We start from the raw sequence: 23814 nt of genomic DNA on the forward strand, positions 1-23814 counted from the left end.
AAAGTCAGGGAGTTCCCGTCGTGGCGCAGTGGTTAACAAATCCAACTGGGAACCATGAGGTCGCAGATTCGATCCCTGGCCTTGCTTAGTGGGTTGGGGATCTGGCGTTGCCGTGAGCTGTGGTGTAGGTTGCAGGTGTGGCTCGGATCCTGCGTTGCTGTGGCTGTGGCATAGGCCAGCGTCTACAGCTCTGATTGGACCCCTAGCCTGGGAACCTGGGAACCTCCATATGCCGTGGGAACAGCCCTAGAAAAGGCAAAAAGACGAAAAAAAAAGAGAAAAGTCAGGAGACTGTGATGTTCTGGCTGCCAAACGCTGCCGCTCCCAGAATTGCAGGGATGAATAAAGGTGGAAACTTGACTGTAGGAGCTCCCTGATGGCTCAGCAGGTTAAAGATCTAGGATTGTCACTGCTGTGGCTCCAGTCACCGCTGTGCTGCAGGTTCAATCCCAGGCCCCGGAACTTCCACATGCTGTGGGCATGGCCAAAGAAAAGAAAAACTCAACTGTGGGATTTAGCTCTGGGAACCCTGGCAAGAGCAGTTTGGGAGGACTACGGGGTGCAAAATCCTGATTAGAGTTCAAGAGAGGGAATGAAAGGAGATAATGACACAGGACAAGTCATTTGACAAGTTTTGCTATAAAAGAGTGGAACGAAATGAGGCAGGAGTTCCCACTGTGGCTCAGCTGGTTAAGAATCCAACTAGCATCCGTGAGGATGCAGGTTCAGTCCCTAGCCTCACTCACTGCCAGAAGCTGCGGAGTAGGTCACAGATGTGGCTTGGATACGATGTGGCTGTGGCTGTGGCTGTGGCCAGCAGCTACAGCTCCGATTCGACCCCTAGACTGGGAACCTCCATATGCCACAGGTGCAGCCTTAAAAAGGAAAAAAAAAGGAAAAAAGAAATGAAGCAGATGCTGGAAGAGGCAGAGTCCAGGGAGTTCTGCTCTTTAAGCTAGAGAAATACCAGAATGTTTATGGTCATGGATATGACAGAGCAAAAGGGTGATCTCAGAGGAGGAAGAGGATGTGGCCTGGGGTCCTGGGGTGGCTGAGAAGTGGTGATACGGCACACATGCAGAATGGCTGAATCCCGACCAAGACTCAGAAAGGTCATGGACGACCTCTCTTTGGGGCAGAAGTTCCGGCTCACTCCGGGTGTGTCAGAAGCAAAGCAGGAGTTCCCGACGTGGCGCAGTGGTTAACGAATCCGACTAGGAACCATGAGGTTGCGGGTTTGGTCCCTGCCCTTACTCAGTGGGTTAATAATCCAGCATTGCCGTGAGCTGTGGTGTAGGTCGCAGACGCGGCTCGGATCCCGTGTTGCTGTGGCTCTGGCGTAGGCCGGTGGCTATGGCTCCGATTAGACCCCTAGCATGGGAACCTCCATATGCCGTGGGAGCAGCCCAAGAAATGGCAAAAAGACCAAAAAAAAAAAAAAAAAAGAAGCAAAGCAACCTTCTAGCCTGGGTCCAGGACCTCTCTTCCTACCCACAGCCCCTGACCTGCTGTAACAGGGCCCAAAAGCCCCCATGCTTCCACCAACCTACTTTCCAAAAGGTTCTGCCAGTCCCGCCTCCGCACTCAAGGGCAAAGAGGGCCCAGGCTGAGGCAGCAACACACAACCACAAGGAAAATCCCAGCTGGAGGGGGAAACCCTGCCTGGGGCCTGGGCAGAGCTTCAAACGCAGGGGATCTTGCCTGGGAGCAAAACCATTGCTTGGGCCAAGGCCTGGGTGGGAAGCCACAGTCCAAGCTTCAAGCTTTGGGCCGGCCGCCCCCAGAGAGCAGGTTAAAGCCCTGAGGGCAATGGGGGTGGCAGGGAAAGCTGTCAAGCCCTGCCCTGAAGGAGGGGGATGGCCTAGATAGCATCCCACACACTCTTTGCTCAGGGAGAAGAAGCTTAGAGTGAGAGAGCTGGGCCTGGAGGTCCTCAGAGCCTCTTGGCAGAGGGGACTCATCCAGCCCACGCCACGAAAACCAAAGACCAGTTACTGGGGACACTGCCCAGTGTCAGGAGCGAGGGGCGGCCTCTGGCAAGGTGCAGACTGAGAGACCTGGGCAATCAAGGCGCCTGGTCACCAGAGCAGAAGAACGCAACCACACACCAAGACACCAGCACCCACACAGCCACACATGCCCACAACCTCACAAAACTCTACCAACCACCTCCACGAGCACACACATTCGCCACAACCACACACACCAAACACACCGCCCCGCCTGCCCCCTTAACACACCTCATCGTAACAGACAGTCCTCACCCATAACCTAGATACACCCAACTTTTTTTTTTTTTTTTTGATAGGCAAGAAAGATTTATTAGGATAGGACACTTGAGAGCGATGCAAGTGAGCTGGCAAAGAGGCTCTGCCTAGATGCACCCAACTTTTGCTTCACAGATAGGAGCCTGTGTCTGTCACCAGTGAGCTCCCTGCTCTCCTGGAGAGTTTCAAAGAATGTCCTAAAGAGTGACTGCTGGAGTTCCCGCTGTGGCGCAAAGGGATCAGCAGCATCTCGGGAGCCCCTGGACGAAGATTCAATCCTTGGCCAGGCACAGTGGGTTAAGGACCCTGCATGGCCACAGATGCAGCTTAGGTTACAACTGCAGCTCGGATCTGATCCCTGGCCCAGGAACTCCATATGCCCAAGGGCGGCCAAAAAGGAAAATAAGAGTGACTGTTGAGGGAGTGGGTGAGGTCACTTCAAGTGGGGTGACGACAGTACCTGTAGCAGAAGCTGAGACCCAAATAAGGAGAAGCCTGCCAGGTCAAGGGCCGTCCAGGCAGAGGAAACAGCAAATACAAAGGCCAGAAGCCTGGACCGAACATGGCTGTTTGTGGGACAGAAAGTAGGCCAGTGTGACTAGGGAGCAGTGATCAAGGGAGGTGGGTGGTGAGGCAAGACTAGGTCATTTGGGGTTTGGAGGCCATCAGCAGAGTGGGTGTCAGTGTACAAGTAATGGTAAGTCACTGTAAGCTTTATAGGGGTGGCGTGATCTGATTTATATCATTAAAGCAGTACTTTAACTAACTAGAAGAAACCATGGGAGAAAACCTGTTTCCAACTCTCAGAGTGGGGAAGGCATTTCTAATTATGACCAAACCCAGAGGCCATAAAAGATAAGACTGATACATTTGACTACATTAAAAAAATATATTTAATTCTGCATGGCGAAAACTCTACAAGCAGAGTCAAAATACAAGTGTCAAACTTGGAGGAGAGGGTAAAATCCTTGTTATTTGTATCATAGGCTATGTTTTTTAATATGTAAAGAGCTTCTAAGAAATCAATAATTTTAAAAAGGCAAACATCCAACAGAAAAAGGGGCAAAGGCAAAGGGCAGTTCACAGAAAAATAAATACAAGTGGCCCCTAAGTGTGTGAAAAGATGCTCATTCTTACAATAAGAGAAATGCAAAACAATACTATAATGAGATACCACTGGCAAAGTTCATAAAGTCTGATAATGCTCTATATTGGCAGGAATATGGGGAATCAAGCGCTCTTACATCCAATGGTAGTATTAACTGATACATCCATGGAAGGATTTGGCAATATCTATCAAAATTTTTAATAAGCATACTTTAACTCCCAAATTCCACTTCTAAAAATATATCCTTCAGGGAGTGAGTGCCCTGGTGGCCTAGCAGTTAAAGATTTGGTGTCGTCACGGCCATGGCTGGGGTTCAATCCCTGGCTTGGAAATTTCCAAATGCCATGGGCACAGCCAAAAAAAAATATGTCCTACAGACACAATAAAAAATGTGTTTATTGATGCTTGTCTCAGCAATGATGTTTACAACAGAAAGAATTACAAGATTGAAAACATCTTTAATGTCCATGGATACGGGAGTGATTAAATACTCAGCTTGGTTTTTTAAATTTTATTGAAGTATAGTTGATTTACAATGTTGTGTTAACTTCTGCTGTATGGCAAAGTGACTCAGCTATATCTATATCTGTATCTATCTATATACCCTCTTTTCCATATTCTTTTCCACTATGGTTTATCACAGGATATTGAATAGAGTTCCCTGTGCTATACAGTAGGACCTGGTTGTTTATCCATCCTACATATGATAGTTTGCCTCTACTAATTCCAAATTCCCATTCCTTCCTTCCCCCGACCCCTGCCCTTGGCAACCAGAGGTCTGTTCTCTATATCTGTGAGTCTGTTTTTGTTTTATAAAAATGTTGATTTGTGTCCTATTTTAGATTTCACATGTGAGAAATGGTATTTGTTTTTTGTTTGTTTGTTTTGGGTTTCTTGTCTTTTTAGGGACGCACCCAAGGCTTACAGAAGTTCCCAGGCTAGGGGTCAGAGCTGTAGCTGTCTGCCTACGGCTACAGCCATAGCAAGGACAGATCCAAACTTCATCTTCGACCTTCACCACAGCTCACAACACAGATCCTTGACCCACTGAGTAAGGCCAGGGATTGAACTCACATCCTTGTGGACACTAGCTGTGTTTGTCACCTGCTGAGCCACAAGGGGAGCTCCTCAAATGGTATTTGTTGTTCTCTTTTTGACTTACTTCACTTAGTATGATAACCTCTGGTTGTATCCATGTTGCATTATTCATATCCATGCCACTATTTCATTCTTTTTAATGGCTGAGTAATATTCCATTGTATATACCACATCTTCCTCATCTATTCTATGGACATTTAGGTTGTCTCCAGATCTTGGCTCTTGTACGTAGTGAGCTGCTTTGTTTTACGAGACAGCTCTATATCTACTATAGGGGAAAGTTCAATTACTATTCAAGCACTTAAAAAAAAAAGAACGTGACAGCTCTATATCTACTGAGAGAGGAGAATGTGCTATATAGTTTGTTATAACAGTCAAATGCAGACCAGGTACATAGTCGACCTCCACAGGGTAAATGGAAAAAGAAGACGATCTATGGAGTCGAATACAGAATCAATGCAATTGATTTTAGGAAAGGAAACAAATAACTGGAAGCCTGGTGGTCATGTGAGCAGCCTGGTGCATTTCAGGGAGCTCAGGGCTGGCACTAGAAGTGTGGGACTCAGCCCATGGATGGTGCTGGAAGCCCAGGACTGGGTGAGCTCACCCAGGAGAGAAGAGGCTGAGACCGGAATGTGAGGTCTCCGAGGGGCAAGGAAATTATGAGGGTGGCTGCCAAGGGAAGAAAGTGTTTTGAGAAGGAAGGAGTAGTCAGCTGTGTCAGGTGCTTCTGAAAGTGCAGGAGAATAGGGCAGGGTCAAGGTTGTTGGACTTGGCCCCTGGAGATCCAGGCGAGGAAGGGAGGAAGAAGTTTTGCTCTGAAATGCAGCAGAGCAAGAGGCAGCAGGGAACAGGCGGCAATATGGACCCCCCCCCCAACACATAGGACACCATCATATTCACACATCTCCTCACACAGACACATGCAGAGAAGCACCCAGAACACCCCAGCACTGTTGTCTCAGCAATGATTTTTTTTTTCTTTTTATGGCCACACTTGTGGCATATGGGAGTGCCCGGGCTAGGGGTCGAATCAGAACTGAAGCTGCTGGCCTATGCCACAGCTTGAGGCAACATCAGATCCTTAACCCATTGAACAAGGCTGGGAATTGAACATGCATCCTCACAGAGACAACGCTGGGTTCTTAACCCCCTGAGCCACAATGGGAACTCCTCAGCAATGATTTTCAAAGCAAAAATGACCTCTGCAGGGGGAACCCTGTGGCTTTGCCCAATCCAGAAACTCAGCACAGCTGAGGCCTTCACAGCTGGCTCTGCTCCTACTTATCTGTGACAGTGGGCAAGTCTCCCAACTTCTGGGTGCCTCAGTTTTCTCATTCATAAAAGTAGGAAGGCTGGAGTTCCCGTCGTGGCGCAGTGGTTAACAAATCCGACTAGGAACCATGAGGTTGCGGGTTCGATCCCTGCCCTTGCTCAGTGGGTTAACGATCCGGCGTGGCCGTGAGCTGTGGTGTAGGTTGCAGACGCGGCTCGGATCCAGCGTTGCTATGGCCCTGGTGTAGGCCGGTGGCCACAGCTCCTATTCAACTCCTAGTCTGGGAACCTCCATATGCCGCGGGAGCGGCCCAAAGAAATAGCAAAAAGACAAAAAAAAAAAAAAAAAAAAAAAAAAGTAGGAAGGCTTATACCTTCCTCACTGGGCACTGTGACAACAAAATAAAGCCCGAGGGACAATGTCTGGCACAGATGTCTCCGAGCCCCCCCACCCCAACCCCCTGAAGTGTTAGTTTTCTACCCAGAGTAGTAGGTAGAGTGATGGTGTAATTGATCTTCCCAAGTTTGGGGGTACTTTTGAGAATTAAAGGGGTATTATTAATTACGCCAGGGCCACAGGCATAAGCCAGTACAAGCCTGGGAAAATGCCATGTACAGTCACTCTCCTGCTAACATCATCTCAGATGAGACAGGGAAGACTCAGTCCCTTTGGTGGCTAGGATTCCCAGGACTCCCCGGGAGGCCGGAAACCCTGGGAGTTCCCCGACCAGGCTGAGGCTCAAGGGCTCTCACTAGGTTCCTAGTCTGTTTGTTTACACTGGTAAATAAAAGAGTCCTTGTCCCCAGAGTCCAGTTCAGCCCAGCCCCGCCCAGCCCCAGACACACACACACACACATACACAAAACCGCCTCCCCCTGCAGGGGGTCTAAAGCCACAGGCTCCGCTCTTCCACCTCCCTCTTAACTCCCCCTCCCCGGCCTCGGTAGGATCTGCCCCTCTTAGTAGTTCCTGGCAACGACCTCCCCCCATTCCAGCCCTCGCCCCTGGACAAGGGATTCCCCCCCCCCACCAATCTCCTTTCCAGGTACAGCGCCTCTTCCTGCTGCCCCCTACCCTGGTTCTGCAAAGTGTGCATACCCCATTCGAGGACACCGAGTTTGAGCCAGGAACTAATGCGGGAGGGCAGCCGCCGGGAGTGTCCTCACGCAGAGTCGAGGCCAAGTGCTAGGCGGAGACAGTGACCCGCAGGGCGCTGACTGAGTCCCCGTGGTAACACGTGGGCGAGTCTTGATTGCAGCCCGTCCGGGGACCACTTGGCGCTTCGTTTAGAGCGCTTCACACCGCGAATCTCACTGGAGCCTTTGCCACAGCCCTGCCCAGGGCCACCGCTGCCCCCATTTCACACGCGAAGAAACCGAGGCTAAGGTTTCAAGCCCCGGAGTAGGTTGCCAGGGGACCGAGTGGCAGCGTTGCGGCTAGAACCAGACCCCCTGCGGCGGGCCAGCTCTCAAGCTCCTCCCCCGACCCTCCCTCCTCCACGCCGCCCCCGGGGTGTGCCTGACGCCACGCGTCTCGCCGCGACTACAGAGTCGCAGTTCGCACCCAGATCTCCTCTGCTGCGGGTCTCGAAGACTTGGGGTCCCGGCCCCCCCGCTGGCCTCGCCGCTGCGGGTAAGTGCGGGGCGCCCGCACCCCGACCCCGCGACCCGAGGCGGGGCTGGGGCTCGATCCTGCCTTCGGGTTAGGCTGAGACGGTGGGGTGAGAGGATGGGAGGCGGTGGAAGGACTCTCCCCCACCCCACTCCCCATCTGGCTTCTCACCCCTTGGTTCTGGGTGCGGTGGGCGCTCTAGCTGCGGAAGATTCCTGCAGAGTCCCTCCCACGTCCGCAAACAGCCAAGACGCCGGGAATCGACCAAGACTTTTGGGGGCCGGGGCCGGGGGAGGTGGGGGTGTTCCGAGGAGGGGGGGGCGGTGGGCATTACGGAGTGGTGATAAAAGCTGGGTGCGGCTTGGCTCCCTACCCCGACCCCCCGCCTCCCGACAGGCGAAAAGCGGATAGCTGGGAGCCGGTGTTGGGGGACTGCAGGGGGAACCAGAACCGGCTCCACCGGTCCCGGGCCAGGGCTTGGAGGGAAATTCTTTGCCAGTGAGTCCCTAGGGTGTGTCAGGCAGGACTAGGCAGACACGACTGGAAGGGAAGGTGGGGGCGAAAGAGGAGGTTGCCCCCAGGTGGGCCCTCCAGGGAGGGTGTCAGGTGGAAGCCCCTGTCAGGGCCCCTCTCCTCCCTGGGCTGTCCCGAGGAGGCTCCAACCTCCCCTGCAGGTTTCTTGAACTCTCACCAGGTGAGTGGCAGGCTGGGGAGGGAATGGTTTTTTATGATACTCAAGAAAGTAGGAATGATTTCCCTTTAGAGATAAGGAAAGAAAGTCAAGGAGATTAGGAAATCTTGGAAGTCACTCACGTAGAAGGGGTAGAGCTGAGTCTCCAATTCAACTGTGATCCTACTTTCTCTATACATCCCAGTGTCCCTCCGCAAAGGACAGGTCTTAGAAGGAGTGAGTAGCAAAGACACTTCCTCGCCTCCACCCCCACTGCATGTGGAAGTTTCCAGGCCAGGGATAGAACTGCAGGCACCTGAGCAAGAGCACAGACAACACAGGATCCTGAACCGTTAGGCCACCAGGAAACTCCAGACCCTTTTTTTTTGGGGGGGGGGGTCTTTTTTGCCATTTCTTGGGCCGCTCCCGCAGCATACGGAGGTTCCCAGGCTAGGAGTCCAATCGGAGCTGTAGCCACCGGCCTATGCCAGAGCCACAGCAACACAGGATCTGAGCCGCGTCTGCAACCTACACCACAGCTCACGGCAACGCTGGATCCTTAACCCACTGATCGAGGCCAGGGATCGAACCCACAACCTCATGGTTCCTAGTCAGATCTGTTAACCACTGCGCCACAACAGGAACTCCACAGACACTTTTTTTAATACTAAGAATTGTATTGTGTGCTGCTGCCAGTGTATATATCACCCTTGTGAAACAGAAATTCATGAAATTCAGAAGTAGATGATTAAACAAATACTTTAATTCCCAATGGTGATTAAATTCTAGGAAGAAAACAAAGGGGATGGGAGCAGATTGACTGGGAGGGCAGGGACTTCCAGATCCAGGGTTATCTGGGGAGGCCTCTACAGAGAGGATGTTTCAGCAGAGCCCTCATTGATGAGAAGGAGCCAGCCATGCAAGGTTCTGGAGGAAGAGCATTCCAAGCAGCAGGAGTAATTACAAAGCCCCGGAGGCCCCCATCGTAGCCTGGGCATTGAGAGGCAGTGGTGCGGGGCGGAGGGGGGCGGGCATGTAAGAGCATAGGGTGAGAATGTAGAATCTGGGATTTCATTCTAAGTGTAATGTTAAGATAGGAGAAAGCTTTAAATAAGGGAGTCATGCGATCTGACTTAATGGACTCCAAGAGCCAACCAAGAGCCCACGGCATTAACAGAATGATGGTGGCCTGGAGCAGGGTGGTGGCAGTGGAAGGGTGAGAAGCAGTGGCCCAGGGGGTGGACCTGCAGGCATCATGCATGCTCAGAGTCACAGAGTAGCTGCAGGAGCACCCGAATGTACACATAAGCCCACACCTCTGCTGCATGCAGACACTAGGTGCACCGAGGCAGACCCACCAGTCCACTCCCTGAGTCAATCCAGGACTGGGAGGGAGGTGTGTGATCCGGCGACCTGAACGAAGCATGTTTCCCTTCACAGAGCCCGAGTATCCGGCATGGCTGTGGTGGCTGGAGCTCCCCCAGGATCTGGCACAGGGGAAGCGGAGAGGGGTGTCTGTAGATTTTTCCCTAGATCTGGTGTCCAAAGGAACCAGGGAAATACCCCCTGCTCGCACCCCCCAACCTGAACTGGGCTCCTAACTTCACCACCCACTCTGAGACCTTGGGGAGGGTCTTTCCCCCTCTCTAAGCCCTAGGTTCCTCTCTGTAGAATGGGCTTCATAAACACCAAGTTCACAGGACAGTAGCGAGGCACCAACAAGTTAATTTTGAGAACCTGGTCCAGGGCAGGCATCCAGCAGAGAAGGAGAGGAAGTGGTGGAAAGCCCAGCCCTGAATCCCAAGCTAGTTGTGTTTTTGTTTTGTTTTATTTGTCTTTTGTCTTTTTAGGGCCACACTCTCTGCATATGGAGGTCCCCAGGCTAGGGCTGGAATCAGAGCCGTAGCTGCCGCCCTACACCAAAACCACAGTAACAGGATCCAAGCCAAGTCTGTGACCTACGCCACAGCTCACAGCAATGCCGGATCCTTAACCACTAAAGGGGGCCAGGGATCAAACTCGCATCCTCATGGATACAAGTCAGGTTCGTTATAGCTGCACCATAATGGGAACTTCAAAGCTAGTTGTTTTGGTTTTTTGTTGTTGTTGCTGTTGTTTTTGCTTTTTAGGGCTGCACCCGAGGCATATGGAGGTTCCCAGGCTAGGGGTCCAATCAGAGCTGTAGCTGCCAGCCTATGCCATGGCCACAGCAACGCCAGATCCAAGCGCATCTGCAACCTACACCACAGCTCACGGCAACGCCAGATCCTTAACCCACTGAGCAAGGCCAGGGATCAAACCTGCATCCTCATGGATCCTAGTTGGGTTTGTTAACCACTGAGCCATGAAGGGAACTCCCAAAGTTAGTTTTAAATTAGTGACTTGACCTCTCAAGATTTCATAATGACTAGCCAGCAATTATTGAGCACGTACTATGTGTGCACAGAGTGTTTTGTAATTTGATTATTAGTTTCTTTTTCTTTTCTTCTTTTTTTTTAATCTGAGCAGCATCTCCGACCTATACCACAGCTCATCGCCATGCCACTGGATCCTTAACCCACTGAGCGAGGCCAGAGATCAAACGCACATCCTCATGGATACTCATCAGGTTTGTAACCCGCTGAGCCACAACTAATTATTAGTTTCTGCATCTGTCAATGAGATGCATAATTTTATCTGGCTCACAGGGTCCTTATAAGGTTTAAAGGAGATCCTTCACATAAAGTGTTTAGCTCCTTGCCTGGCTCATCATAAGTGCTTAGTAAATAATAATTGTTATTATCAGCAGATGCACATTCCCTTCCTTCTGGCATACTAGCTTTGTGATTTGGGGCAGGTTACCTAACCTCTCTGTGCCTGTTTCCTCCCTGTAGCTTAGGAAGAGTAATAGTCCTGATCTCATAGGGTCCCTACAATGATCAAAGGAATCCATCCACATAAAGAATTCAAGACAGGAGTTCCCACTGTGGCTCAGCAGAAGCAAATCTGACTACCATCCATGAGGACACAGGTTCGATCCCTGGCCTTGCTCATTGAGTTAAGGATTCAGCATTGCTGTGTGCTGTGGTGCAGGTGGCAGACTTGGCTTGGATCTGGCATTGCTGTGGCTGTGGCGTAGGCTGGCAGCTACAGCTCCGATTGGACCCCTAGCCTGGGAACCTCCATGGGCCGAGGGCGCAGCCCTAAAAAGACAAAAAAAAAAAAAAAAACAAGAATTCAGAACAGCCCTTGGTTTATATAAATGCTCCATAAATGTCACCCATTCATTAACATATGGTTTTTCCTATTCTGCCAGGTGGGCACGGCCCCCAGCGCCCTCACCAGGCACCATGGACTGGAAGACACTCCAAGCCCTACTGAGTGGGGTGAACAAGTACTCCACAGCCTTCGGGCGCATCTGGCTGTCGGTGGTGTTCGTCTTCCGCGTGCTGGTGTATGTGGTGGCCGCCGAGCGTGTGTGGGGGGATGAGCAGAAGGACTTTGACTGCAACACCAAGCAGCCGGGCTGCACCAACGTTTGCTACGATGAGTTCTTCCCCATCTCCAACATCCGCCTCTGGGCCCTGCAGCTCATCTTTGTCACGTGCCCGTCGCTGCTGGTCATCCTGCACGTGGCCTACCGGGAGGAGCGGGAGCGGCGGCACCGCCAGAAGCACGGCGACCACTGCGCCAAGCTATACGACAACGCGGGCAAGAAGCACGGCGGCCTGTGGTGGACCTACCTGCTCAGCCTCATCTTCAAGCTCATCATCGAGTTCCTCTTCCTCTACCTGCTGCACACTCTGTGGTACGGCTTCGGCATGCCCCGCCTGGTCCAGTGCGCCAACGTGGCCCCCTGCCCCAACATCGTGGACTGCTACATCGCCCGGCCCACGGAGAAGAAGCTCTTCACCTACTTCATGGTGGGCGCCTCCGCCGTCTGCATCGTGCTCACCTTCTGCGAGATCTGCTACCTCATCTTCCACAGGATTGTGCGAAGCCTTCCCAAGAAGAGGACCCCCCGAGGCGGCAGCCCCCCGTCCTCTGCCAGCCGGGCCTCCACCTGCCGCTGCCACCACAAGCTGGTGGAGGCCGGGGAGCTGGGCCCAGACTCCAGTGATGACAAGGTGCAAGCTTCGGCACCCAGCCTGACCCCCATCTGACCTCGGGCGGGGGAGCAATCCTGGGGCTGCCCGAGGGGCCGGGCAGGGGGTGTTATTGTGGCGGTGGCGGGGTCCTGCAGGTGCTGGGTGCCCCCACTCTGAATTCACTAAGCTATTCAACTTCACTTTCAGCAGACTTTTTTTTGAGCGCTGGGCGCTGTGCTGTCTGCCTGGGTACAGGTCACCCCAGGCCCTGTGGCAGCCTTCCTGGCGGAGAGACACTAAAACAATCAAAGTAACAACTGCCTACAAGGGGACACTTAGAAGGCTCATAGTAGGACCTCCCCTAACCCAGGAGGGGGTGATCAGGAGAGGCTTCCGAGAGGAGGTAATGTTTGAAAGAGGTGAGAATGCTTCCTAGCGAAGAAAAGCAGGTGCAGAGGCCTGGAGGCCACGAAGAGAGTGGCTTGCTCTGAGTTGGATGCACAAGATCAAAGGGAATCTTCATTCCTCCAGATTTCTTGGGTGAAAAGGGAGGAGTCTCCCAGCAGTAGGAGGTCTGGAGGCTGAAAGTGAACCTGGGAAGAGGAGGAGGAGGCTCTCATGACACTGAGCCCTCCTGGAGACACCCAAGGACCCTCTGGGTTGCCAGGGCACTCAGAGGAAGCTCCCCTCCCCAGCCTCAGGCAGCTCTGCTCCCACCTTCCTCCCACAGTGTACTCAGTCTGGTGCCAGCCTCTCAGACCCAGCTCTCTGGGACTCCAGGTGGATGCACTGATAAGAACATTCCCAAGGCAGCTTCCTTGAAATCAATAAAGGCTGTTTGATACAGGTTGGCTCTTCTCTGTTCTCCCACAGTCCCATGACCTCCAGATCCTGAGAGGAGGGAAGGTAGCCCTCAGAAGGGGAGAGAGAGAGAAGGAGAGGGAGAGGGACATAGAGAAGAGTTCCCTTCCTGTCTCAGTGGTTAACAAACCCAACTAGGACCCATGAGGATGCGGGTTCAGTCCCTGGCCTCTGTGGGTTAAGGAGCTGGTGTTGCCCTGAGCTGTTGTGTAGGTCACAGGTGCAGCTTGGACTCCGTGTTGCTGGGGCTGGGGTGTAAGCCAGCAGCTGTGGCTCCGATTCAGCCCCTAGTCTGGGAACTTCTATGTGCCGTGGGTGCGGCCCTAAAAAACAAAAACAAAAAACAGAAGGGGAGAGAGAGCTCCAGGGCTGGAGCTGAAGTTAGGCTGGAACTGGAGTTGAGCCAGGCAGGATCTGGGCGGGAAGCTACCAGATACAGGTTGTAATTGTAGATGTGGACACAAGAGGGCGCCGTGCTCCCTCTGTAACAACACCTCTAGCCCTTTCCCGCAAGACCCTCCCTTGAGCACACACCACACTCCCTCCTTTTGTAATCCAATCACTGCCATCCACAACCCATATCCCCACCCTGTGTACACAAAATCCCTGTTATTCATACTCAGTCCTTCCGTATGCTCACAACAGGATCCTCTAAAGGCGTGCAGCCCAGCCTCGCCCAAGCCATATCCAGCTCCTAATATTTTCCCTGCACATTTTCTCCACTCCAGGCCCCTGGCAAATGCTGAGACTGCACAGGGGAGCAGGACCTGAGCCCAAGGAGCTCAGAGCCTGGGGGAGACAGAAATACACTCATCTCTTGCACTAACCAACTCTGGGCAGTTCATAGCCCCGCTCCCCGTACTATCTGATGACCTGAAATTTAGGGGACACCAACATCCACGCCAGGTCAGACTGGAAAGCAAAAGGAGGCGCAAGGCTGTACTGATCCAGAGGAACAGTGAGTAACTATCAAAGCCAAGGCCAGGAGCCAGAAATCCAGGAGGCAGTGGGCCAAGAGGCAATGCCGGCAGGGAAAGGTTGGGTCCTTGCGTCGAAAGAATGGGCTGGAGTTCACCTTTGCTCTCGTGTATGGCCATTAGTGGGGTGAATAAGCCAGCCAGGTATAAAGGGCCCAGGGCTGGGCTGATACCCTGCCTCCCAGGTTGAATCATGGCTTAAGCACTTCATGACCACAGCTGCACCTTGTGCATGCTTTTAGAACCTGGGTCTTGTCATCAGTGCAATGAGAATTGTATCAATCGGCGTCTCAACAGGAAACGGGTGGCACATTCAAACCGAGTACCTTCAAAGAATTTCCTGGAGGGACTGTTTTTAAAGGTATGGGCATAATTAAGGAAACCCATAAAGGGTACCCTGTGGCTAGTCCCAGGTAGCAATGGACAGGATTGCCACACAGGAGCTGCAAGGACGCATCCAACCACAACCACCAAATAAACACCATGACTTCACTCTCCCGTCTCCTGCTCACCTGCCAGTGGCTCCCACTGACCCAACACGACCAGAAGCCAGAGGGCAAAGGAGCCAAGAGAGATAGCCTGCCAGGGCACAGAGCAGATCCCAGGGGCAAGGGAATATATTCATCCCAGCACTCAGGACAGTACCTACTCCTAGGATTGTTGTAGAGATCAAAGGAGACGGTGGGAACACACTAGTACAGCACTAATGTATCTAGTAAATGTCTAGGCATGACCGACCATGCTTAGGAAAGTCACTGCCTGCTGCCCAGGTCACCTGGGTCAGTCCCAGCTTGCAACAGATAGTTACAAAGGTCCCAGGGAGGCGTGATTGCCACCTCTTTTCTGCCTTCCAGCAACCTCCAAGGTGATTCCTGTAGCCTGGACAAGGGTAGCTTGGAGGTCAGAGCAACCAGAGAACATGGGCTATCCCAGCACGGATGGAGCCTTGGGTCCTGGCTCCGCTTCTGCAGACTACAGATGAGAGAATATTCCAGCCCTGAGCGTCCTGCTTTGGCCTGAGAGCTGTCCATCCGTCCATCTGTCCATCCGTAGCCCTGCTGCTCATGCCTTCCACACAGCATGTGTTGTTTGCACCATCCAGAGTCTCCAGCACACATCACTGTCACCACAAGGTGGCTCTCATGTCCCCGGGGCCTTCTCTTTACACCTCCATCTCTTCTCCCATCACATGAGGATCTATCAATAGCACTTATGATAGTTGAGATTTCATACACGCCTCTTCAAGTCCATGTCTACTGCAAAATGTAACAGCCACCCTGCAGTCCAAGGTAAACAGAGATTTTTTTTTTTTTTGCTTTTTTTTTTTTTCACAGCACATGGAAGTTCCCAGGTTCGGGGTCCAATCAGAGCTTCAGCTGCCAGCCTACGCCACAGCTCCAGCAATGCCAGACCCAAGCTGTGTCTGCGACCCACACCACAGCTCATGGCAATGCCAGATCCTTAACCCACTGAGCAAGGCCAGGGATTATTTTGCATCATAACCCTGATCCAAGCCTCCTGACATGGACTAAATATGTTCCCCAGAATCCATGAGTGGAAATGCCAACTTCCCAGGTAATGGCATTAGGAGGTGGGGCCTTTGGGGAATGATTAGGTCATGAGGGCGGATTAGTGCTCTTAGGAGAAGGGACACCAGGGGGATGGTCTTTCTCTCTCTGCCGTGTGAGGACACACTGAGAAGACAGCCAGATGTAACCCAGAAATAGGGCCTTCACCAAGAATCCAACCAGGCTGGGACCCTGGTCTTGGACTTCCAGTCCCCAGAACCACGAGAAATACATTCTTGTTGTTTAAGCCATTCAGCCTGTGGTATTGTCACAGCATCCCTCACCTGGGTCACTGCCACAATCTCCTTGCCTCCTGCCCTCGACTCTGGGTAGAGTCAGGCATGCCCAGGGTGCGCTGGGGAGTAACACCCGTGACCAGAGAGGGGAGGAGGCAGGATCCAGTGACAAGACCCGTTAGCGGGAGCTCGTGCCCATCAGACAAAGATGGTCCATGAGAGGCGATCCACGTTGGATGGAAACAACTAGGCCCTTGACCACCACCACTACCTGGCTCTGTTGTTGCCTGGGACCACCCCAAGCAGAGCCTGTCCACCTGGATGGCCGAAGCAGACCCCAAAGGGCTAAGAGCTGGAGGTTGTCGGGGGGCCGGACTCCGCACAGCTGGGCAGCGAGTCCTCCATTGAAGGGGGACGGACTGCATCCACCCCCCAGCCCCACAGATGATTCCTGCACAGCAGCCAGCGTGCTCCCGGAACACCTAAGTCAGCCCATGTCACTCTTCTGCCCCAAACCTCCAGAGGCATCTCACACAGGCCCTTAGGGGCCTACAGACCTGTCCTACCTGTCCCCTTGGAGAACGCACCTCTTCGCCTGGCTGACCTCACTCAGTCACGTGAGGACCTCCTTGCTGAGCCTCGGGCAGAAAACACCAGGCATATTCCGGCCTCAGGGCCTTTGCGCTCACTTTCCCTCTGCCTGGAATGTGCTTGCCCCCAGAGAGTCATGGGGCTCCCTCCCTTCGTTCAGGGCCTGCATCAAAGGCCAGCTGCTTTGGGAGACTCTCTCTTCAATTCAAAACTGAAACCACCGCCCTTGCACCCCGATCCTCCTTTCCTGCTTTACTTCCCACCTGGCACTTATCACCATCTAACAGGTTCTGTATTTTGTCTGTCTCCCTCCTGCTATAAAATCCACAGATGGGGATTTTTGTTATCGCTGTTCCCTGGTTGACCTATCATCTGGGACAGAACCACAGCACCAGTGGGGTTCTTAACCTGCTGAGCCACAATGGGAACTCCTGTCCCAAATGTTTTGTTAACAATGTTTTTAGCCACCACCCACTGGAAAACGTTGTGTGCGCTACATATGATGCTCTGTGCTTTGATTGGCTCTCCCACCCGCCCTCCGCAATAGGAAGGGTGTTCAGTAAATATTTGTGGAGTTAATAAATTTGTATATGGGCCTGGTACCCGGCTAGGAGCTGGGGGTGTAAGCACGTCCCCGCTGCCTGCCCTCAAGGAGCGCACAGACTCCTGGGGGAGGGGTCGAGACAAAGCCATGTAAACGCTGCTGCTGCACCCCGGGTCAGGGAGGGGAAATGGGGAGTATTTCCTCTGCGCAGAGTTTCAGTTTTGCAAGATGAGAATGCTCTGGAGAGTTGCTGCACTTAACACGGTGCAAACAGTGACCCAGGAGCGATAGGTGAGCTGTGGAGAGCACAAACGCATCCCTAAGCCAGAGGAGGCCCGCGAGGGGACTTCTGGGAGAAGGGACACTGAGCCAAGTCCTGAACGGCTATGGGGCTGAGCATGTGGGGGCGCTCCAGGCAGAGGGGACCACGCGGACAAAAGCCAGAGTCAGGTATGGCTGGATCACCAGGTGAAAGAAGAAAAGGGATGAGGCTGGAGAGGTGGCCGAGGTCAAGAGGCAAAGGAGAGCCATAGAAGGGCTTTGAGCAGGTGGTGTGTGGTCGGATCTCTGGGGAAGGGTGGAGGCTGGGCTTGGGGAGGAGGGCGGGGCTGGAGGCCTGGAGGCCAGGAGGCCAGAAGACCAGCTGGGAGGCCGCTAAGGTGGTGGCCTCAACAGGGTCAGGGCAGTGGGAATGGTGGGAGGTGTGGGGATCTGGGGACACATCCCAGGTGGAATGGCCAGGTCATGGGCTTGTCTGGGCTGGCCCTGGCTCCGCCTTTCCGGAAAGGGGTGGGGTCACTCAAACCCTGACCTCCAGAGCCCCTGAGGAAGGGGTGAGGGTGAGGGCAGCTCCTCCCTCCTTCCCAGCAGATGGGATCAGAACGGCTTTGGGAGGGCCCAGCCACAGGAGAGGAACTCTGGGAGCAGAGGCTGCAGTGGGGGCGTGGTGAGAACCTGCCTCTGGGGACCTCCGTTCTCATGCCCTCAGGGGTCAAAACTAAGTGGGCGCAGTTGTCAGCTTTGGGAATTCAGGAGGTTTCGCTCAACGTGGCCCTGAGGGACAGGCCTGGAAGGGGAAGCCAGCTCAGCCTGATCTGGAAGTCCTGAGGTCAAAGCAAGTCCACCACACTGGCTGTCCTGCTCAGGCTGAAGGCAGGACCCTCAGGGACCCACCCTGGGGCACTGGGAGTCCAAAGATGGAATCTTGGCGTTGAGAAACACAGGATCTTTCGGCCACCAGCCCCAGGTCTCAGACCCCACCTGCCACTTTCCCTTTTCTTCCTTTGCTTTTTTTTTCTTTTTTTGCTTTTTAGGGTCGCACCCACAGCACATGGAAGTTCCCAGGCTACAGCTTCCAGCCTACGCCACAGCCACAGCCACACAGGATCCAAGCCGTGTCTGCAACCTACACCACAGCTCACGGCACCACCAGATCCTTAACCCACTGAGCGAGGCCAGGGATCGAACCCACGTCCTCATGAATACTAGTCAGGTTCGTTACCACTGAGTCACGACAGGAACTCCAATAGTCTGGTTCCTAACCTGCTGAGCCACAATGGGAACTCCCGTCCAAATGGTTTTGTTATAATGTTTTTAGCCATCATCCACTGGAAACCTTTGTGGGTACTAATATGCATATGTGCTTTGACTGGATCTCCCATCAGCCCTACACAATAGGAGCTAGGGCACAGGGCACAGGGATCAACAGCAAAGTCTCAACTTCTAGGCCCTCCTCGCCCGGCCCACCAAAGCCAGTGAAGTCAGGACCTCACAGCCACTGGTCCTTGGGCCCTTCTTCAGGCTGTTTCTTCTGCCTAGAATGCTCTCCCTGACCGGCTGATGAAAGATTGCTTCACATACTAGAGTAAGGGGAAGTCATTCTAGCGTCTACCTGAGTTAACTTGAATTTTACACTAACTGAAACAGCCTATTTGTGCCCATCAAACGTACACTGTACATCTGCTTCAATTATTTTAGAGAAGAGTGCATTGACCAGAAGTAAAGAACGTCAGGTTAAAAATAAAGACTACATGGGGAGTTCCCGTCGTAGCGCGGTGGTTAACGAATCTGACTAGGAACCATGAGGTTGCAGGTTCGATCCCTGGCCTTGCTCAGTGGGTTAAGGATCCGGTGTTGCCGTGAGCTGTGGTGTAGGTCGCAGACATGGCTCAGATCCTGCGTTGCTGTGGTTCTGGTGTAGGCCGGTGGCTACAGCTCCGATTTGACTCCTAGCCTGGGAACCTCCATGTGCCGCAGAAGTGGCCCAAGAAATGGCAAAAAAAGACAAAAAAATAAAATTAAATTAAAAAATAAAGACTACATGGGCCTTCCCATCGTGGCGCAGTGGTTAATGAATCCAACTAGGAACCATAAGGTTGCGGGTTCGACCCCTGCCCTTGCTCAGTGGGTTGAGGATCTGGTGTTGCCGTGAGCTGTGGTGTAGGTCACAGATGCAGCTCGGATCCCGCGTTGCCGTGGCCATGGCATAGGCCGGCGGCTACAGCCCTAATTGGACCCCTAGCCTGGGAACCTCCATATGCCACGGGAGTGGCCCAAGAAAAGGCAAAAAGACTAAATAAATAAATAAAGACTACATCATGCCTCCCTTCCCAGGTACCAAGGCCATGCTGACTCGCCCTGTACATGCTGGTCTGGTTTGTCTTTTTTTTTGAAACCTTGAAGGAATGGACCCCTGACGTGTTTGATGTTCTTTGCTCTGACAAGATAACAAGATATAAATTGTGCTGAAATCCACCCTTCTCCAGAGCAGTTCCTCAGAGTTATCTGGGAGGCCGTCTCCCAGGCAAGAGTCCGCAGTTAATCGCAAATAAAACTCTCTTCCATTCCTCTTGTAGACTGTTTATTATTTCCACCGACATGGCTAATGCAGTCTTTCCCAAGAAACATTTCTCACCAAGACCCACCCCCACCCCTACTGACAGTTCTCAGAACTTTCCCCATTTACTCATACCCAAGGGCCAGTACCCTCTCTATTCCTGCCTCCTGCCCCAGCCGCTGAGCGCCCCAGGCCGGAGACCACATCTGGCTGGTTTATGGTCAAATCCCCAGTTCCACTTACAATGTCCACAGCACATGAATGTTCACAGACAGGGTGATGCTTGAATGAACAGCGGTGGGCTCTGCCCACCCCTTTCATTTCCTCCAATGTCTCCCCTCCACCCTTGTTGAAAGGCATTTAAAGGCATGAGCTAAAGATGGGGAGAGTCCACCCTACTCAGTCTCAAGTGGTCCATGGGCATTGTCTAGTGCCCCCTGATTGCATAGCCTGCCCGGGAGAAGGGATGCTGGAGAATTCTGTGGTGGAGAGATCCCAGCTCCCCATAGATGCTATAGGGAGGGCAGATTATAACCCCTCTCTCCCAGCCTGGTTCCCTATGTCCTAACGCGTCTTGATGACCAAGTGCTGCCACCGTACTGGGGTCCACAGCGGCCACCCCACAAATGAGTGATCTCCCTTTGGACTGAGGGCAGTAGGCACCCAGGGTTAAGGAGGATGCCCTTCCTTCATCCCACCTGCCATCTCTCAGAGGCCCTTAGGCCAGTTGCCTGAGATCAGAAAGTGCTGGCTGTTAGCTTCAGCCACTCTGAAAAAAACTTCGCCTCGGAGGACCCCTGTTCCACAGACAAAGAAGCTGAGGCTAGGAGAGTTTGCTGGCTGGAAGACGGTGGAGAGCAGAAGGGAAAGGTGGAGGTTTCTCATCCTTTTCATCCCCCCCACCCGACGCCCCGACCCCAACTCCCGGTGCAACCTCCCAGGCCCCTTCCTTGAGTGGCTTCAGGGAGCCTGCATCTCCCGTCCCTCCCCGCTGGGAACAGCGCCCGCCGCCCTCCCGCCGCTTCCTGCCCCTACCCCGCCCCGCGCGCTATTTAAGGCGCCCCTGCCGCCAGGCGCCGTCCAGCAGGGCTCCCGCGGGCGCCGCTCAGGCCGTCGTGTGTCCGCACCGCCACCTGGGCCGCGGAGCAGGCAGGCAGGAGGTGAGTGGGGCTAGGGGGCTGGGGTGCCAACTCCAGCGGAGGGCAGGCAGGAATCGGCTGCCACCTGCCACAGGCTAAGGGTTGCTGCTGGGGGAACCCACGGCAGCCACGCTCACCCAGCTTGCCTGGGCCATCCTCTGTGCTAAACCAGCTTCCCATCTGCTTTCATTGTATCCTTATAACCCTAGGAGGTAGGGATATTGTTATTTCCATTTTACAGGAGAGGAGACTGTGGTGCTAAGAGGTATCACTTATCCAAGGTCCCCATTAGTAGGAAAGTCAGGATTTGAACCCAGGTCTGGCTCCAGCCGCTGGCTCTAAACCAGCTTTGCTCTCTCGGAAAAGAAGCGCCTTCCCCTCCCCTTTGCCCTACCTTCCTCCCCCCACTCTCCCCCTGATGTCCTGGGAACTTTGTGGCCCATGCCTCCACCCTGCTATGACAGTTCCTTTCAAGAGTCTAGAATTTGGCAGCAATAGCTTTGGTAGGGGGAGGGGATGGAGATAGGGGACCCGATCCAGTGTCGGTCCTTAAACGGCAGGTGGTCACTATTGCTGACAGGTGGAGCTAATGCAGGAGGCAGCCTGGAGTGTCTAACGTGCCTTCATGCCGCCCCCCCACCAACAAACTCAGAGGTTAGAGTGAGGTCAACTGGGTGAGGACTGACTCAGAAGGGAGCCAGGACGTGAGGCTTTGAGCCCCCTGAGAAGCTGAAGATAGCACCACCCCCACCCCCACTGTCTGGGGACAGCCTGTCCTGGGCAAAAGGGGGGAGGGGCATGGCACAGCTGTGTGACCTTGGATAAGTTCCTCCAATTCTCTGTTCCCTTAGGCTTGATTCAGATCTCCTTGGGCTGTGGTCATCCTGGGACTGCAGCTGGGCACAAGCGGGACACAGATGTGACGAGACAGGGACCTTAGCTGTACCCTTGCCAGAGCTTAGCAAGCATCATAGAGATCTGCATGTAGTCCTGCTGTCTGTGAGCCCCCAGACCAATCTCTTCCCCTCCAGGACCTCCTTCCTCCCCTCCCCCTCCCCCCAGGTAAAACGGGCGTGGCCAGTCTCTTCCCCCCCACCCACCCCCAGCCGGGCTTGTTGCTAGGACAGCTGAAAAGGATGCCTCGCTGACCGTGTCCCCTGTCTCCCTGCAGACAGAGGCCCAGGAGCCATGGGCGACTGGGGCTTCCTTGAGAAGCTGCTGGACCAGGTCCAGGAGCACTCGACCGTGGTGGGCAAGATCTGGCTGACGGTCCTGTTCATCTTCCGCATCCTCATCCTGGGCCTGGCGGGCGAGTCGGTGTGGGGCGATGAGCAGTCGGACTTCGAGTGTAACACTGCCCAGCCAGGCTGCACCAACGTGTGCTACGACCAGGCCTTCCCCATCTCCCACATCCGCTACTGGGTGCTGCAGTTCCTCTTCGTCAGCACGCCCACCCTGGTCTACCTGGGCCACGTCATTTACCTGTCTCGGCGCGAGGAGCGGCTGCGGCAGAAGGAAGGGGAGCTGCGGGCACTGCCAGCCAAGGACCCACGCGTGGAACGGGCGCTGGCAGCCATAGAGCGACAGATGGCCAAGATCTCAGTGGCCGAGGATGGTCACCTGCGAATCCGAGGGGCCCTGATGGGCACCTATGTGGCCAGCGTGCTCTGCAAGAGTGTGCTAGAGGCAGGCTTCCTGTATGGCCAGTGGCGTCTCTATGGCTGGACCATGGAGCCCGTGTTTGTGTGCCAGCGCTCACCCTGTCCCTACCTCGTAGACTGCTTCGTCTCACGCCCCACAGAGAAGACCATTTTCATCATCTTCATGCTGGTGGTCGGACTCATCTCCCTGGTGCTCAACCTGCTGGAGCTGGCGTACCTGCTGTGCCGCTGCCTCAGCCGGGGCATCAGGGCCCGGAGGGACCAGGACACACCCCCCGCCCAGGGCACCTCCTCGGAGCCTTACGCTGACCAGGTCTTCTTCTACCTCCCCATGGGCGAGGGCCCCTCATCCCCACCGTGCCCCACCTACAACGGGCTCTCGTCCAGTGAGCAGAACTGGGCCAACCTGACTACGGAGGAGAGGCTGGCATCTTCCAGACCCCCCCTCTTCCTGGACCCACCCCCCCAGAGTGGCCGGAAACCCCCCAGTCGCCCCAGCAGCTCTGCTTCCAAGAAACAGTACGTGTAAGGGCCTGGGGTTATGTCACCCCGCGGTGGGCCCGGGGACGTCTTGCTGCCTTTGATGTCCCCTCCTTGAAGGCTCTGCAGAGGTGAACTGGGGCTAGGGGAAGCAGCTGCGTACTGGGCATAGGGCCTCGCTGCATGTTGTTCCTGAACACCTGGGGTCTTCCAGGTGACCAGAGAGCACCACAGCTTCCCCTCCAGAACGCGGCCTGCCCCGGGCACAGACAGAGCCAGCGTGGGGTGCTCTTGGCCATGGGTGTTTGAACCTTTTGGTCTCTTTCACCTGGTTTAGAGGGACTTGGAGACAATTTACCCCACCCCCACGGAAGAGTCACCTTTGCCCAGTTGTCCACACACCCTGTTCTCCTAGGAAAAGGCTGGTCGAGGCTGCTGGGTCGGCCTTGACCATATACACAGACAGAGCCTGTGCTGGATCTGGCCCTGTCAAGGGGACCAGGGTCTTGTTCTCATCACTCCTTCCTAGTTCCACTGTTTATCCTTCTAAAATAAACAGGACTTGATCACAAGCAAGGTGTGTACTGATAGTGTCGTGATGTGCCTTGGGGTGGGGGTTGGGAGGACAGTGGCTTTGCCCAGGCTTTCTTTGCAGGCCTGGATAATCTGTCTTTAACCTCTGCAACTGCAACTCCAACTCCAGGCAGCACCTTAAACCCGCAAACCCGGGAGTTCCTGTTGTAGCTCAGTGGGTTACAAACCCGACTAGTATCCATGAGAATGCTGGTTTGATCCCTGGCCTCTCTCAGTGGGTTAAGGATCCG

At 53.9% G+C, this 23814-nt stretch overlaps 2 protein-coding genes and 1 long non-coding RNA gene across 9 annotated transcripts in view; 2 read left to right on the forward strand and 1 right to left on the reverse strand.

The window, feature by feature from the left end:
• Positions 1–3145: 3145 nt before the first annotated feature.
• The window catches only part of LOC146402666 (uncharacterized), a 171187-nt gene continuing 150518 nt past the window's right edge, over positions 3146–23814 (reverse strand). The window contains exon 2 of the long non-coding RNA XR_014807461.1: positions 3146–5526. This is a non-coding gene — a long non-coding RNA (uncharacterized LOC146402666). The remainder of the gene's footprint in view (positions 5527–23814) is intronic.
• On the forward strand, positions 7273–12943 carry GJB3 (gap junction protein beta 3). 6 transcript variants are annotated; one of them, XM_084963873.1, is made up of 5 exons: positions 7273–7381; positions 9881–10074; positions 10539–10638; positions 10904–11040; positions 11326–12943. In XM_084963873.1, the coding sequence occupies exon 5, from the start codon at positions 11360–11362 to the stop codon at positions 12170–12172; it is 813 nt and encodes a 270-aa protein (XP_084819999.1). In that variant the 5' UTR covers positions 7273–7381; positions 9881–10074; positions 10539–10638; positions 10904–11040; positions 11326–11359; the 3' UTR covers positions 12173–12943. The 6 variants fall into 6 exon arrangements, with proteins under 6 accessions (XP_084819999.1, XP_084820001.1, XP_084820000.1 ...); XM_084963875.1 differs by lacking the exon at positions 10904–11040; XM_084963874.1 differs by lacking the exon at positions 9881–10074.
• On the forward strand, positions 20789–23562 carry GJA4 (gap junction protein alpha 4). 2 transcript variants are annotated; one of them, XM_084958357.1, is made up of 3 exons: positions 20789–20870; positions 21701–21911; positions 22021–23562. In XM_084958357.1, the coding sequence occupies exon 3, from the start codon at positions 22038–22040 to the stop codon at positions 23037–23039; it is 1002 nt and encodes a 333-aa protein (XP_084814483.1). In that variant the 5' UTR covers positions 20789–20870; positions 21701–21911; positions 22021–22037; the 3' UTR covers positions 23040–23562.

The sequence above is a fragment of the Sus scrofa genome, chromosome 6, assembly GCF_054392235.1.
Source record: "Sus scrofa isolate SSC_HxYL_T2T_F1_AM1 chromosome 6, Sscrofa_HxYL_maternal_Yorkshire_Landrace_v2.0, whole genome shotgun sequence".
NCBI lineage: Eukaryota > Metazoa > Chordata > Mammalia > Artiodactyla > Suidae > Sus > Sus scrofa.